Genomic DNA, 16,671 nt, shown 5'->3' on the forward strand with positions numbered 1-16,671 from the left:
ATAGATTAACATGATACATTGGAAAGGGCATGAGATTTCGAATCCTGCTACTACTTGCTATCTTTGTGTGAGGTCTGAGTCTTCATTTCCCTATTTATAAAAAGAGAACAGTCATAAACACTTTACAGGATATTAGTATTAAATTAATGTACTACTGGGCACACAGTTTGCCCTCAACAAGAATTAGTTTCCTCCTGGCTCTTTCCAAATCATGAATTTTGTATATCAATTAAAAAAAAAAGAACAAACTGGTTCTTTAGATACGGTAGTTTTATTTATCAGTGAAACTCCTTAAATCTCTTGAATTGTAAATAATTAAAATAATGTTTCATGCTTCTCTTTTAAATACTGTCTTTAGCTTTGCTTAGAACCCTTTACTGGCTTCTCCTGCCCTTGAGATAAAAGGCTAAAATCCAAAACTTGGTTCTACAATCTGATCCTTGCCCACCTGGCAACCGCAGTCTCCTCCAGCTCCTCCTCACTCCACACTATGGCCATCTTAGACTTTTCATTTTCTCAAATATGACATCCTTGCAGAACCGCCACTCCTCCATTTGCCTGATTCATCCTTTAAGTCTTAACTTAAATATCACTTCCTTGGTGAAATCTGATACCCATATTCCCCACGTTCCATTAAGAATGGATTTAAATCTCTGGAGTAATAAACTCCCAAAGCACTACACTTTATCTTTTATAAAACATATCACATTGTAATTATTTAATATCAGTTATTGCACTAGACTGTAAATTTCACTTAGGCAAGATTTATCTCTATACTGTTCACCACTATATGCCAAATATTGAGCATTTTTTATAGCATAGTAGGCACTCAGACACTTACTGAATTGAATTTCAATACTGATTTTATAATATTGAATTTTACTGTTGCTTGCATTAGAAACACTTATTTATCAAGAGCCCCCAAAAATTCTGATTCAGGTAACTTTAATTAGGATACAGAAAAATCTACACAAGTGGGGATTATCAAGACAGCGTTGTTACTGCTTTCTTTCTCATAGTTGTTTGTCTGACACTGCTCAAGCATGAACAGGTTGGCTATCAAAATGAGTAATATCCACTTTGTACCAGTTTCTGTTTGGCCAAGTATGTGGCTGAGGTGACTGCTTAGAGACGAAGATGTGTGAGTGGCTCTGAGGTAGATACACAAGACACCATTTATGGAACTCCTCAACTTGACTGAGTCCTAGCTGCCTTTCTCCCTGGTCACTGCCACAGCCTCCTACTGTCTTACCTCCCTGGGAGTGAGGCTAGGCTTGGGCACAGCCTTGATTGAAGGGATGCTAACCTAACCAATGGAGGCTTTGGCTCCTCCCACCATCTCCAGGATCAGAGGAAGACGGGTTAGGCCATGGGAAGTGGTACCATTTCTCAACCCAAAAATGCAATGAGAGACAGGAGGTAGGAAGGAAGCGAAAAATAATTACTCACTCCCCCCCTTTTTACCCCAAACGGACAATTCTGAAGTACTAGTTGCCTAGGATCTCTCTCTACATCCAGGATATAACTTCAGTAATGTGACAGTTTCCTTCCTCTCCTCTTTCCTGTATCAGATTCTTCCATTCATAACCTCATCACATTGAGTTTACCAACATGTTCTGATCTTTTTCTGAGAACCTCTTTAACTGTTTATTTTGTATTAAAAATGTCAGAAGATATAAATATCCTCACCTATTTCCTTTTCCTCCTTTACGGGAATTATAGTAGCTACACTAGTGATCACCTCCATGAGGAACGAAAACTATCCCACATCCTGCAGATCACACATACCAGGTGGAGGAGCCAAGGGGGCTGTATTTCTTGAATAACTTACAGCCTTTCTAAATCACACATCAAAACGTTCCTGCTGTGAAAATTTCCCCATACTTGCCACTGAAAACTTCCCACAATCTACCTATCATTTCACTGCTTCTTTTAAATCTGTTTTCACTGATCCTGAGCACAGATGTAACTTTTGTCCCTCTGAAGTTTGCAGGTCAAAAGCTAACAACTGCTCTACTCTATGTGTAGTACTTACCCTACGAATCTTAGATTATCATTTTCCCAATATTAGGTCCAAGGATTCAACTAAATAAAGCGAAGAGCCCCATTTGAACTATCTAGTCTACTCTGAGTCTTTCCTGTAGTTTCCTATATATTTCCAAACTGGTAGGAAAATAAACATTTAACAATACAATGTATTCCATTGATTTAAAACGGAGTATCTGAACTAAAGTATTATGGTTACTAAATTCATTTTATCCTCTAACTCTTAACTTTTAAAGTACTTTATGCTTCTCTTTAAAATAAACTGATTTCTCTGATTTTGGCCCATGACTTTAATTTATGGGCCAGAGGCCATGATAAATAAAAAGGCTATCTAATTCTGTCCTAGAGCATTTTTTTAAAGAATATGTTTGACCTAAAGAAATAGATAGCACCCTGCATTCTATAACTTCAACTTTCCTTTCTGACAGACACAAGTACTTGAATTCTTCCTGTTAATTTCTTTCTTCTGAAGAAACATCTCATGTAGAGAGCAGAGCTCCTTGGCTGCTCAGCCTAGTTAGTGCCAAGGAATCTCCCTGATAAAAGATAAACCTACTCTTCAATGAAAGAGTTTCAAATAATGGGATAGGTATAGGTTTCTCATCTGAACAAATGTCTCCAAGGTCTCTCCCAGTTCCGACATTCTAAGACACTTAAGAGTGTATTCTACTATAACGTTAATATAAGTTTTATACAATCAAAAACATGTATTTGCTTTACCTTTAAAGTGATTATTTGCATTTTTGACAAATACTAAATTCAAGACAGTATTTACCTTTATATAAGCCATAGTTTGTATCAGTAATTCAATACTTACCTAAAAGGATCATAACTGTCCATATCAACACGAAGGCCGTTTATATAGAGATAAGCGTCACCTGGCTGAATTTCAAACCTATTGCGAAGATCCTTGAAACAGCAGAGTAATAGTTAACTCAGTCATATATCAGGAGCCATCTATGTCAGGAGTCTGCAAACTTTCTACAGAGTCAGATAGTAAACATTTTGGGCTTTGCTAGCAATGTCATCTCTGTTGCAATCACTCAACTCCACCCTTGGAGCATGGAAGCAGCCATAGATAACAAACAAATGGGCATGACTACGTTCCTATAAAACTTTTATTTATTAAAACAGGCAGCAGGTCAGATTTGGCCTACAGGTGGGCAGTACAGTAGTTTGCCCACCCCAATCTAGTGATGGGAATCTGATGATAGGTCCGAGACACAAACACTTGTATGTTTTTGTTTTGCAATATGTGATATTAAAGTTCTAATGCTACAACGATTACTAATCTATATTTTATATTGTGTATGACTATGTTTATGTGCATGTGCACACTTAGAATTTGATAGCTGGCACATTCCAATTCTTTGATATCCCAGGACTCAAAACTTTGGTGTATGTGTAAATATTTGGAGATCACTCTAAATTCATGAAGATTTCCATTAAAGTAGTGTTTCAATGTTTTATGTCTTTTCTTTTCATTCATTAACTATTTCTCAAATGCCTACTGTATGCTAGTGATAACTCCAGCCACTAGAGCAGTAACAAAAGTAAAAAAAGGCAATGTCCTTGCCAGTATGACATATGTCGTTAAGATCATGGTGAGGGAGTCAGATCTACTGTAAATCATAGACTTGCTACTTACTAATGATAAGATTTGGGCAAATTTACTTAGCTTCCATAAGTCTCAGTTTTCTCATTTGTAAAATAGAGTACTTATATCTCACTGATTTGTTATAAAGTTTAAATGTAACATATACCTGTGTCTAGTCACATATACAGTACTCATAAATGAAGCTTTTATAACTACTATTATCAGGATAGGCAAATTTGTTTAGGAGTAAAAACAATTTTAAAACAGTGCATTTCAATGTCATCACATGATAAGTGACCTAATCTGGAAAGGCAGACGAAGCAACTAACTTGACGAGATTCAGAGGAGGCTTCACGGAGGTAAATTTTTCTGTATGGTTATCACTCACCATGACAGGCAAATTACATACAGCGAAAGGAGAAGGAGGAAGTAAGTTTGTAACAGGAGAGAAAATATTTCCACTGGATTTATGCAAAATACTAGCAAGAAAGTAAACCCTGCCTTAAGATTCATAGGTAAAATATTGATTTGTCTTTAACCACTTATGCACCTTTTTATCAAGTAGTTACTTATTCTAAGAAATCTATATTCTAACTTCAAAGTCTATAGGGAATTCATTGTGTTTTCCCAAAACTTACACTGCACCATCACACAGGTTGTTGGCTCAAGCTCCCAGCACATTTGTTTTAGGCATCTCAATGCTAAGTAGAACACATATCAAGCACACATATCTATACTAAATTGCTAATTCCCTCAAGAATATTTATGCTAGGCACAATGCCTTGAACAAAGAAGACGCTCAAAAAGGGTAATACATTGAACTCAGTGAAGCTGACTGCTGAAATACTGTCATTCTATTGGAGATGGGTACGGCAAATTTTTTCTCCTTTCCGTCAGAGAGGTAGCCTCAAATCCTGGCAAATTGCCCTGACTGTACGATTTCAGGCAGCCTTTCTCAAATCAAGGGGTAAGAATTCAGTTTCCAGCAACATGATGAACCAGACAGCCCCAAATCTTCCCACTAAAAGCAAACATCAAAAATGCTGGATTAAAATATTAATAATGCCCTCGAAATGAATGGTTTAGCTTTTCAAAGTAAAGACTTCACCTAAGGGCAGAGAAGTAGTAGGAATAGGAGTCCAAGGATGTGAACAATTTTCGGTGGCCTAAAGCCTGGGTTTTTAAGCATCAGTCTCAAAAGTACTGGAAGCAAAGCCTTGGGCTCACCCAGGGCAGGGAGCAGGATTAGAGAGAGCCTTGTGCACACAAAGAAGTGCTACACTCACAGTGAAAAGGTGACCTAGGGGAAAAAAAAGTGCCCTGCAGAAACAGCATAGAAACTCATTGATTCCACCTTGGTTTTTGGTGGAGGAAGAATAAGTCTTCCATAAGAATTCCTTGCCTAGGGTTAAGGGGGGTGGGAGGTGGGGGGTGGGAGATGAAGGTAAGGGGGATCAAATATATGGTGATGGAAGGAGAACTGACTCTGGGTGATGAACACACAATGGGATTTATAGATGATATAATACAGAATTGTACACCTGAAATCTATGTAATTTTACTAACAATTGTCACCCCAATAAATTTAACGAAAAAAAAAAGAATTCCTTGCCTCTGTTTTATTCATATGGGTTTGAGGCTAGATTTCACACTATTTTTAAGGTCCAAGAAACATACACAAACTTTTTATTTAATGTGAAATAAGGTGGGAGTACTCTTAGCCTTGGAGCAGAAACAAATACAAATCCCCAATGGAGAGATATGACTTCATTCAAAAACAATGTATTGCAACGTATCCCTTTAACAACCAATGGAGATGGCCCATTACCTGAAGCTAAACATTTCCAATTCACTGGATCTCAGAAGACTGGTTGAGCTTTACAATGGTAAATTGGTTTATAAACATGTCTGGAGATCCCTAAGCTCAAACTATATGCATTCTGAATTTAAAATTTGAAGTCAAACCAGGTATAAATCTTAATATAAGGTTTTTTATTCAGGAGGTGAAAAAGAAGATCCTAAAAAATAGATAGCTTACTGTCTCAGTGTGATAGGCACTGCTAGCACCATCTCTAACCCATTTCTCCTCTGCTTGCCTCAATTACTAGAAAAGTAACTTTTCTCCCCTCCCTTGCAGCTAGGAAAACCCAGAGTACAAAATTTTGGCCACAGAGATGGAAGTCAAAGTTGGCTGAAGTTTTCCAGGAAGGTTTTAGTGAGGATAAATGTGGTTGATACCATCTTCCTGCCTCCTTCTGCTTTGCATTCAGATAATGGAGCTGTGGCAGCCATTTTGCAACCATCAAAGGAGAAAAACCATGTATGTGGGTTTTATGTGAAAAAAATTAACTCCTACTGCTTGGGGCCCTGTGCATCTGGTACTGCATTACTTAAAGGCAAATTAGTCCTATGTAATAAAGCCAGGCCATGTTCTAAGCACTTTACAAGTACTAAGACAATTAGCATCATTTGGGATCTTAAGGTAATTAAAGAAACTATTTGGCAGAATCTTAGCAAATTATCAAACAATTGTGTTCTACACGTTATAGGATTCTAGCAATGTTCCAGTGGTCTAAACTTCATTTGGTCTTCATAAACTTTTAAGCAAAACTAATTATGAGAAACAGAATAATTAACTCATAGTCTTTGTTCTTTATCCTGTGAAGAAAATCATACTGTGTGGACAACAGGTTTGGCATATAGGGTGAATGAGGAAATAATTCGAATATATGTCAGGAAAGATTGGCTAGAATCACAGACTGCATGCTATATAAAGTAAGCAATACAAAACTGGAAAAACCTGAACTACTTTAGTAATCAAAAAAATACAAATTAATAATTTTTTGTATGAAAGCTGAAGATCCAAAGTCAGAAACAGTGATACTAGTGTAGTACATTTTTTAAAAAAGGAATTCAAACAAACCTTCTGATTTTCCTGTATTTCCTTCCTCAGATGTTGATTTACAGCGATTCTGGTCAGAGATCTGGGAAAATAAATACTGATGTAACTCATTGTTCCTTAAATGTTTAGGGCTAATCTATAATTCAATGTAATATAATACGGGGAAATTTTGTATGAAATTACCAATGTCGTCATATGTGTCAGTGCAAACAGACAATTTTCAGAGTATTCGTACATGAAGAATTTTGGTTAACCTGGGATCTTTACCAGAGTACGTAAGTTCTGCAATACTGATGATACTGACTTCACATATTCACTCTTGAAGAGCTTATAATTCCCTTATAATTTAAAGGCAGCAGAAATTTTAAAAATAAGTCTATTATTTGACTTGATAGTTCCTAACAATGCTTAATTACATCTCTGTCAATTATGCATAGAAGAAAATGATTTAAAAATTAAGATTGCTAATGCAAAATTCTACTTTAGCTAAAACTCAAAGAAAAAGGTGTATCTTAAAACAACCCATAATTAGTGTGTATTATTTCCTAAAATTTGGCAGTGTTCGAGAGAAATTACAACTGAAAATTTGATAATGCAAATTTTTCATTCAGTTAGCAAATACTTTATTTCAAAAAACATTTACTGATTGTCTATCAGTGGCTTTAGAGATATGCTCTGGTCTACAATTTAGCCATCAAGCAGTGTTAGCATGGTTTGCAAATTTTCTTTAATGATCAACCACATTTTAAATCTAATGTTGTTAAAATTAGAGTTTAACAACAGAACCCCTGAATAGTACTGACTTACTGTCAAAGAGCAAACCCACTGTCTTCTTAAAACTTAAAATTATTTTACTTTATTTGATAAGTAATTTCAAAAGCTACTGTTAATAAACAGCAGTGTGGCTAAACATCATATTTATATACATATGCGCATATTTCATATTTATATTCTAGAATATAAATACTGACTTCTCAAATTCTTGACTATTTAAAATTAGCTAAAAGAGTCTTATCTATATATTCATTCTTAATCTGTAAACAAGGTGACAAACCTCTCTACTTTCAGGGCACCATGAAAAGAGTCTTGGTATCCTGTGTCAACTATGTACTATTTATTTATCTTACAAAGGTAAATAATATCTAGATTTAAGATTCAGTAAGTAGGAAAAATGTACAAGATAGGGTGTGAGACAAATAGAGGCCTAGCAATAATCCACCGCTTCAGAAGGAATGCTGGGAGCACAAGGACGCTCTCCAATTCCTCTCAATAAAAAACTACTGTTAATGCCTTTAATATAAACCAACTTATTTTACATTTTACTGGTTGCTTGTAATTTTCTATTCTGTCATTCCTGACCCAAATACAAATGCATCCAAGTCTTATTTTGTCAATCCTTACAAAACATGGTGACCTGTACTGTATGTATTGGTAACTTTTAGATACGCAAACGTAATTATCTGTTGAACTGGGAGATGTATTCAATGTAACATGAGTATTTCTGGAAGCAGTTCAATTAGATATCCTATTGGCAAAAAAGTCTTGCATAAAATATTCCATACAATTAAGACATTACTAATTATTTGGAATCTGAAAGGGCAAGAAGGTGATTTGGCCATCCTTTGGGCACAGATCTATTTAGAATTATACTTTTCATCATCCATAGGGGACAAAAAAATACTCCCTTTTAATTTATTGCATAAACAAGTTTTTTTCTTGGATTATTATGTCCCACTGTTTATATTCAAATATATATATTTTAAATGAACTATTTTTTCCTTTCCATTTGCCTCTAATCCAAGAGTTCTGTTTTGTAGTATGTACACACATATGTGCACAAGCCAATATTCGGCTCTAGTAAAAAAACCAATATAAATAATGAAGAAAGGCGCTTATTTCATAAACACTAGATACACTAGAATTAACTGACATCATTATGTTAAATGAAAGCTATTTTCATAAAATTTATTTAATGGAAAGAGTTCTGGCTATAATAAAACAAATAAACTTTACTATACCTGGCTTTTATGGGGAAGTTCTGTGAAATGTCTTTCATTAACTTTATGGCATCATAAATTGGAGTGGACATTATTTGAGAAGCTGCTTGAAAACTAAGATCTAGAAGGGAAAAAAACATCATTAAGGAATCTAGCATGCCAGACCTTTATAGACATTTCCAAGTAATTTAAATAATTTACTCAAACCTTTATGACATACCAGTATATTCATGTATAGACATGTTAAAATTCTTATATTTAGTATTTTCACAAAGTTTTAAATGGAAAGCTATTACTTAATTCCAATTAAGGTAAGCGTTACACTTTTATAATTACCATTTAAAACGTAAGTACTTCCACAAATTACAGAACAATTTCAGAAAGAGATATGAAAAGAAATGCTGATGCAAAGCTATTTTTCCTATATTTATATGAAATGAAACAGGCAAGAAAAAGCTTTGATAAAAAGAAGAACGAGAGGAAGGGAAAAAAACATTTGAAGGGCCAATTCTGAAAAGAATTTTAAGAAAGACCCAAAATGCAAAATGTTTAACTCAGTAAATATGAAATATTCAATTTCTCTTTCAGTATTATTCTACCTTTATACTACAATAAAAATAGAATCTTAAACTTAGCATTATTTTACCCGAAATGACAGTTCTACAGAAAAAAAAAAAATGTGTGCTTACTTAATGACTTAGTCTCCAATATTTTAGAAGCCGAGTAAAACTTAAATGTTCTCACCAAAAATAGTACCTGATACATAAGTAGGTGCTCAACAAACCAGTGATGAAAGAATGAGTAAACGAACAGTAAAATAACAAATAAGATCCTTTTATGTTTATTATTCTATTACTATTAAAGGCATTTATAAGCAATGTAACTTTTAACTGGTGTTATATATTTAGAACGTCATTATCTCTATGATATATATATATATATATATATATGTATATCAACTTACAAAACAGTATTTCTTTTGAGGAAAGTATGTGATCAAACATGTTGTCTGACAGCATTTGGCTGTACAATGTTATACTCAAAAACAGTACAACATAGCAGTAAACAAAGAATTTAGGCTCTAAAATGAGACAAACCTGCTCATTTTAGGTATCCCTGAGTTGTGCTTTCTCAGTTTTGTGACCTTGGACTAATTATTGTATGTGTCCATTCCTTAGTTTTCTCATCTGGAAGAGTGGGATATCTACCTTAATATGTTTTTTTTTTTTTTTTAATTAACTGAATAATGCATATAAAGAGCATACCCTGTTTCCTCGAAAATAAGACCTGGCCAGACAATCAGCTCTAATGTATCTTTTGGAGCAAAAATTAATATAAGATCTGGTCTTATTTTGCTATAAGACCGGGTATAATATAATGTAATGTAATGTAATATAATACCAGATCTTATATAAGACTGGGTATTATATAATAATGTAATACAAGATGGGGTCTTATATTAATTTTTGCTCCAAAAGATGCATTAGAGTTGATGGTCCAGCTAGATCTTATTTTCGTGGAAACACGGTATTACTGTGCCAAACACACAGTACTAGCTAATATTTTTATCATCGTCAATCACCGTCATTATCGGAATCATGGACAACTATCCTTTTACCCAGGTTTGATACCACAACTAGTCTTTTAGAACTTTTTTATAACATGAATATAACTCTACTTTACATGACCAATTTTCTACATGTAATTTATTTGAAAGCCTCTGAAAATTCCCTTATGAAATCAGTGCAAATAACATGTAAAGGAATATTATCAGGCTCTACTAACATTTTTTGCTTTATTTCTAAACTGTTCCATACCTAGATGACTCACAAATTGCTATTTAAGTCCTACCCTTTGCCTCTGAAATCTAGATCCCCCTATTTAACTACCTTCTTGGTTCTACCACTTGGATACTTCAAAAGCAGCATGTTTAATAAGAAATTTGTGATATTCTTGCCCCATCTTTGCCCCAGTCTGGTCTTCTTTTGTTTTCTCTTTTCAGCAAATGCCATCCACTATTGTCCATCCAGTTGGGAAAACCATGAATCTCTTACACTCTATTATCCAGCCTCTCACAAAGATCTTTGATATTCTCTCTAAATAATCTACCCTCAAATTTATTCCAAACCTTCCTCAAATCTCAATTCAATCACCACTTCTAAAGGAAGCCTCCCTTTTCTGTTCCCCCTTCTCCCACCTCACCCCACCCCACCAGTTCAGATCTTCCTGGCATATACCTTTCTCTAATCTATGTAACTTTACTTTGCAGCACTTAAAATGGTAGTTTTTACATTGGTTCTTTATTTATATTTCTCTAAGATCCTTTGAAGAAATATCGTGCATTTTAACTTGTCATTTTATTTTCAGAATCAAATGTTTTTCAAAGTATTAGTTGCAACCCATTAGTGAAAGCAGAATAATGAGTAGTTTTTTTTTTCCTAATGAAATAGGGTAGAATTAAAGAAAGTTCTGTCAGTTACTAAAATGTTGTAAACATACACACTGTACGCTGAAGCTCTTTTTAGTTTTGAGCATATCTATGTATTCATACATTACACATTTGTGTATGGGCCTTGTTATAAAATATATTTCCTACTGTAGGTTTCAGCCAAAAATTATAAAACCATGGATGTAGGGACATGACTGACACCCAGTAGACATTCAATAAGTATTTGTTAGATCAATCGAAAAGAATGAAAAGAAAAGGTATTGACCACTTCCTCTTTCTTGTAAACCTTTTTCCTTTAGCATCTATAATGCACTCTTCCATTTTTCGTCATTCCACCAGGTCTTCTTCAAGGCCTGCACTGTCCCACGAGGATGAGCACCACAGTACCCCCATCATGCACCGATTTGGCCATTCTTCACTTTCAGTTAGCATTCCCTCCTTTTTCAAATCTTTATGCTATGATTTTCAACTTTAAGTCCTCTCTTCTTAGCTTAAGGACTTTATACTGACCCCATTACCGGCCCTTGTCATCTCAATATGTCACAGTCACTTCAAGTCATCTTTTTAACACCAGTCTCATTATTTCTCGGCCCCATAGTCAACCCCAATACATACTTACGTGTTTTATATTCTCTCTATTCAGGCTCAAAGCTGAAAATCTGAAAGCCATCGTCTTTGACTCCTATTTGCCCAATCCAGCCTTCCTTTCCTATGTCTCTACCATAGTCACAGCTCAACCTCTCATTACACTATTCCAATGATGTCTTAATTACAGTTTCTGTTTCTAGTCCACTCCAATCTATCTTACACAGACACTAGAAGGGTTCATTAAAACTGAGCTGCCTCCGCATGTTCTCTGCTTACAAGCCTTCAAAAGCACCCTATCACTTACAATTTTCTAAAGTACAGGTCCCTTGGAGAACATTTTGAAGGAGAAGGTGGTAGATTGGTGCTTGTCTACAGCTGGAGGAGTTGGGGGAAAATGGGGAGTGACTGCTAATGGATACGTTACTTTCTTTCTGGGGTGATGAAAATACTCTAAAATTGACTGTGGTGACAGTTAAAGAACTCTGAAAACATACTAAAACCTACTGAATGGTACACTTTAAATGGGTAAATTGTATAGTATGTCATTTATATCTCAATAAGCTGTTATATTTTAAAAAGTTGATCAGAGATGTGATAAGTTATTATGGATTACACAGGAAAACATGTCCTACCAATGACCTACTAAAAATTACAGGTAATAAAAAAGAAAATTACAAACTGAAAAGAACTTACAATTCAATCTAAATTAAATTATGGTCACAAAATATCTGCCTACACCAGATATTTGTCACCACAGAAACTATTCTAAGCTAATGCTAAACCACACAATGGTCTATTAAAATCAAATTTTTACATAGAGGAAAACTAAGATTTAGCTCTGAGTTCTCCTAACCTACTAACTAGGATTTTTAATCAATGTTACAGTTTCCCTAAAATGTGATTTAATACTTCAGATGAATCTATTAAATCAGTGTATACTTTAAAAGTGATTAGTATTAAATAACTACACTTCATATAATTTTAAGGTTTATAAACATAAAAATGTTTTGCTTGGTGGATAATCTTTTAATTAAATATTTATTTCCACAAGAAGTAATAAAATAATTTATATTATTCACATCATAGTAATTATTTTTGTTTATAAAAATAATTTACATCATGTTATGTAAACTTTAACAAAACAGAGTTCAGTTATCAAAATGCTGCGTTAATGTAGACCAAAATACTATACCTTGTAGTTCCCAGACTTTTAAAGGCATCATTTCTTTGTTACTCTCAATCAGGTATTTTTGGAATGCTGTCAGATTATCTCTAAGATCTGAATATCTTTCTCTGCATTAGAATATTAAGTAATGTTAATTATCATCACCTACTACAAATCATTATACAAGTAGTAATATTTTTGAAATTAACTCCTCCAAATAATTAGACACAAATTAATTGTTCATCATTAAGATAATAAATCATGATGCAACTATATGTGCATAACTTAAAAATAAATAATGGAGGTATATACGAGGTCTGACAATTAAGTTCGTGAACTTGCCACCATACGCTTACATTGTCAGCACTGTACAAACATCTCGGTAACGTTTCATAACCTTGGTATATCAGTGTCTCACAGCTGTGTTCATATCGACGTGTGGCGGTGTCTTGCTGAGTGGCATTTATTATTGTGGCGTGTGTTTTGTGTGCCGTTGCGAGAATGTTTGAGCTTGAATTAAAGCAACAAACAAACATTAAATTTCTTGTTAAACTTGGCAAGAGTGGAAGTGAAATCAGGGACATGTTGGTCCAAGTTTATGGGCATAGTGCCATGAAGAAAACGGCAGTGTACAAATGGGTTAAATGTTTTTCTGAGGGTAAAGAACGCGTCACTAAACAATAAAAAAAAAACGCGTTACTGATGAAGAGAGGTCAGGGTGGCCAGTAATGAGCAGAACTGATGAAAACATTGCAAAAATTCGTTTAATTGTGTGTCAAAATCATTGGCTGACTCTGAGAAGCATAGCAGACCAAGTAAACATCGATAGAGAAACAGGAAAATCTTAACTGAAAATCTTGGCATGAGAAAGGTGTATGCAAAAATGGTCTCCCAAAGCACCTCACTGAAGAACAAAAGCAAAGGAGAGTCGAAGTTTGCCAAGACCTTTTGGAAAGGCAAGATGGTGTTTTGGGCCATGTTATCGCTGGTGATGAAACATGGGTATACCAATATGACTCTGTAACAAAGCATCAAAGTGCATAATGGAAGTCAGTCAATTCTCCACGACCAAAAAAGTTCTGTCAGTCCAAATCAAGAGTCAAAGCGATGGTGCTAACCTTTTTTGATATCAGAGGGATTATTCGTTACGAATTTGTACCAACTGGACAGTTAACCAAGTTTACTATTGGGAAGTGCTGAAAAGGCTGTGTGAAAATTTTAAACAAAAACGACCTGAACTGTTCGCCAACAATTCATGGCTCTTGCATCACGACACTGTACCAGCTCACATGACACTGCCTGTGAGGGAGTTTTTAGCCAGTAAACAAGTAACTGTATTGAAACACCCTCCCTACTCAACTGATCTGCCCCTTAATGACTTCTTTCTTTACCTGAAGATAAAGGAAATATTGAAAGGAAGACATTTTGATGACATTCAGGACATCAAGGGATAATACTACTACAGCTCTGATGGCCATTCCAGAAAAAAGAGTTCCAAAATTGCTTTGAAGGGTAGACTAGGCGCTGGCATTGGTGCATAGCTTCCCAAGGAGAGTACTTTGAAGGTGACCATAGAGATATTCAGCAATGAGGTATGTAGCATTTTTTTCTAGGATGAGTTCGCAAACTTAATTGTCAGACCTTGTATGTCTACTTTTTTCAATATATAAAATAAAGCAAAACAAAACCTGGAAGGATGTATTCTCAATTGTTAACCTTACCTATAAGGGACACAAGGGTGGGGGCAGAATTATTAGTTTTTATCTTATATACTTTCTGTTTTATTATTATATAAATTACAAGTACTGCCTTTATAATTTAAAATGAAAACAATTTTATAAGGAAAGACATTAATGCTTCCTATGCAGTCTTAGAGTTTACTCTATTTCTGAAAAGTTCCATGTTTGAAACATAGAAATTTAAGATAATTTTGCCAAACATTAAACACATCTAGGTATCCTTTAGAGAGTGCCAAATAAAAATGTAGTATGACATTTTACTATACATATAATCTAAAGTGTAATCTTTCTTCTGTCTTTCATGAAATCAAGACATGGTGACATTTCAGATTTAAATATTCTTTTTAAAATAACTTTAGCTATCATCACAACTTATAAAACATTTTTCAGCAGTAAAAAGAAATGAAAATTTTAAAACATGAAATGAAAAATAAATATACAGGACATATACAGAAATGCATTAATCTTATAGATAATAAATACACTACAGTGTCAATATCTCACAATTTGATTATAATGTGGGACCATATTTCGAAAATGAATCAAGACTATGACTGTTCTTATAGTGAAAAAAGCAATAAAACTTCTGAGAAGTTCACTACAAATTATGTTAACCCTTCATTTCTCAAAATTTTAAGATACAGAGTAATATTACATTTATAAGAGCTAATATATTGTTTTTCATACTTAATCACAATCTTAATGATATAATAACTTAAAGCAAAGGTTTTTTTGTTTGTTTTCTTTTGCCCAACTCAATTGAGTAGCTGTGTAAGAACTAACTTTGAGTATTTCTTCGTTTAAAAAACTAATATCCCAGGGTTCCAAAGGCTTTTTGGAGGATGCACAATTTATTCCCATAAAACATTATGTTTAAAAAAGAACTATGGATTCCAAGATGTTGAGACACAGCTGAAAATGGAGAACAAAAATGTATTGTTATCTACTAAATAAATAGTTCACTTAGAATAAATCTGTTTTGCAAGATGTATTAACTTTTTTTTTTTTTTTTTTTTTTTTTTTTTTTTTAAAGATTTTATTGGGGGAAGGGGAACAGGACTTTATTGGGGAACAATGGTCAAATTGTTGTCCTTTCAGTCTTAGTTGTGGGGGGTTCTGTTCAGCTTCAAGTTGTTGTTCTTTCAGTCTTAGTTGTGGAGGGCGCAGCTCAGCTCCAGGTCCAGTTGGCGTTGCTAGGGCAACCTTGTGGTTGAGAGGACAGGCTCCAACCAACTGAGCCATCCGGGAGCTCAGCGGCAGCTCAGCTCAAGGTGCCGTGTTCAATTTTAGTTGCAGGCGCTGCCCACCATCCCTCGGGACTCAAGGAATTGAACTGGCAACCTTGTGGTTGAGAGCCAGCGCTCCAACCAACAACTGAGCCATCCGGAGGCAGCTCAGGTCAAGGTGCCATGTTCAATCTTAGTTGCAGGGGCAGAGCCCACCATCCCTTTGAACTGGCAACCTTGAGCCCACTGGCCCATGTGGGAATCGAACCTAACCGCCTGAGCCACCGGGCCGGCCAAGATGTATTAACTTTTAAGGCCACTGGTAAACTCTTGGCCAATATACTTTAGAAATATAACTCAGTCGTCTCTATAAATCAGCAGTCTCCAAAAATGTTCCTCTTACTCTATAGTTATCTGTTCACCAGCAGTGTCCTAAGTTTCCTTTATAAATACTTGTAATACTAAACGAGTACTAAAGATATTATAAAACAGTCTTTTTCTTTTAATTAATTTTACCTTTATATTGGAATCACAAACTTTCCCTTCGTGTGAATAAGAGAAAGCACACATAAAACTACAACAGTCCCCATTCATGAATATTCAGAGAGCACTCACCATCCTATTCCTTGTCTTCAATCGGTGATGCAAGAAAAAAAAGGGGGGGCACAACTTTAATTTTTGGAAAATTACTTACACGTGGCTATGAAACCAAAACCAGACATTAAAAGGTTTTTAAGATGGTAATCTGTAGCACAGAAATTTAGATAAATAAGTATTTTCTCTTCTTTTGAGGAATAAAAATTTTGATTTTTTTATGCTAAGGAGGAGGGAGGGGGTAACAGATGAGGGTAAACAGGATCAAACATATGGTGATGGAAGGAGAACTGACTCTGGGTGATGAACACACAATGTGATTTATAGATGATGTATTACAGAATTGTACACTTGAAACCTATGTAACT

At 34.8% G+C, this 16,671-nt stretch overlaps 1 protein-coding gene across 1 annotated transcript in view; it reads right to left on the minus strand.

Annotated features, from left to right (window-relative positions):
* The window catches only part of UGGT2 (UDP-glucose glycoprotein glucosyltransferase 2), a 146,319-nt gene that overhangs the window by 94,905 nt on the left and 34,743 nt on the right, over positions 1-16,671 (minus strand). Inside the window, exons 8-11 of the mRNA XM_019737191.2 lie at positions 12,772-12,872; positions 8,564-8,663; positions 6,567-6,627; positions 2,864-2,955 (exon numbers count right to left, since the gene is read on the minus strand). Of these exons, the coding sequence (XP_019592750.2) occupies positions 2,864-2,955; positions 6,567-6,627; positions 8,564-8,663; positions 12,772-12,872 (354 nt within the window). The remainder of the gene's footprint in view (positions 1-2,863; positions 2,956-6,566; positions 6,628-8,563; positions 8,664-12,771; positions 12,873-16,671) is intronic.

Source organism: Rhinolophus sinicus, linkage group LG04 (assembly GCF_036562045.2).
Source record: "Rhinolophus sinicus isolate RSC01 linkage group LG04, ASM3656204v1, whole genome shotgun sequence".
NCBI classification, from domain to species: Eukaryota; Metazoa; Chordata; class Mammalia; order Chiroptera; family Rhinolophidae; genus Rhinolophus; species Rhinolophus sinicus.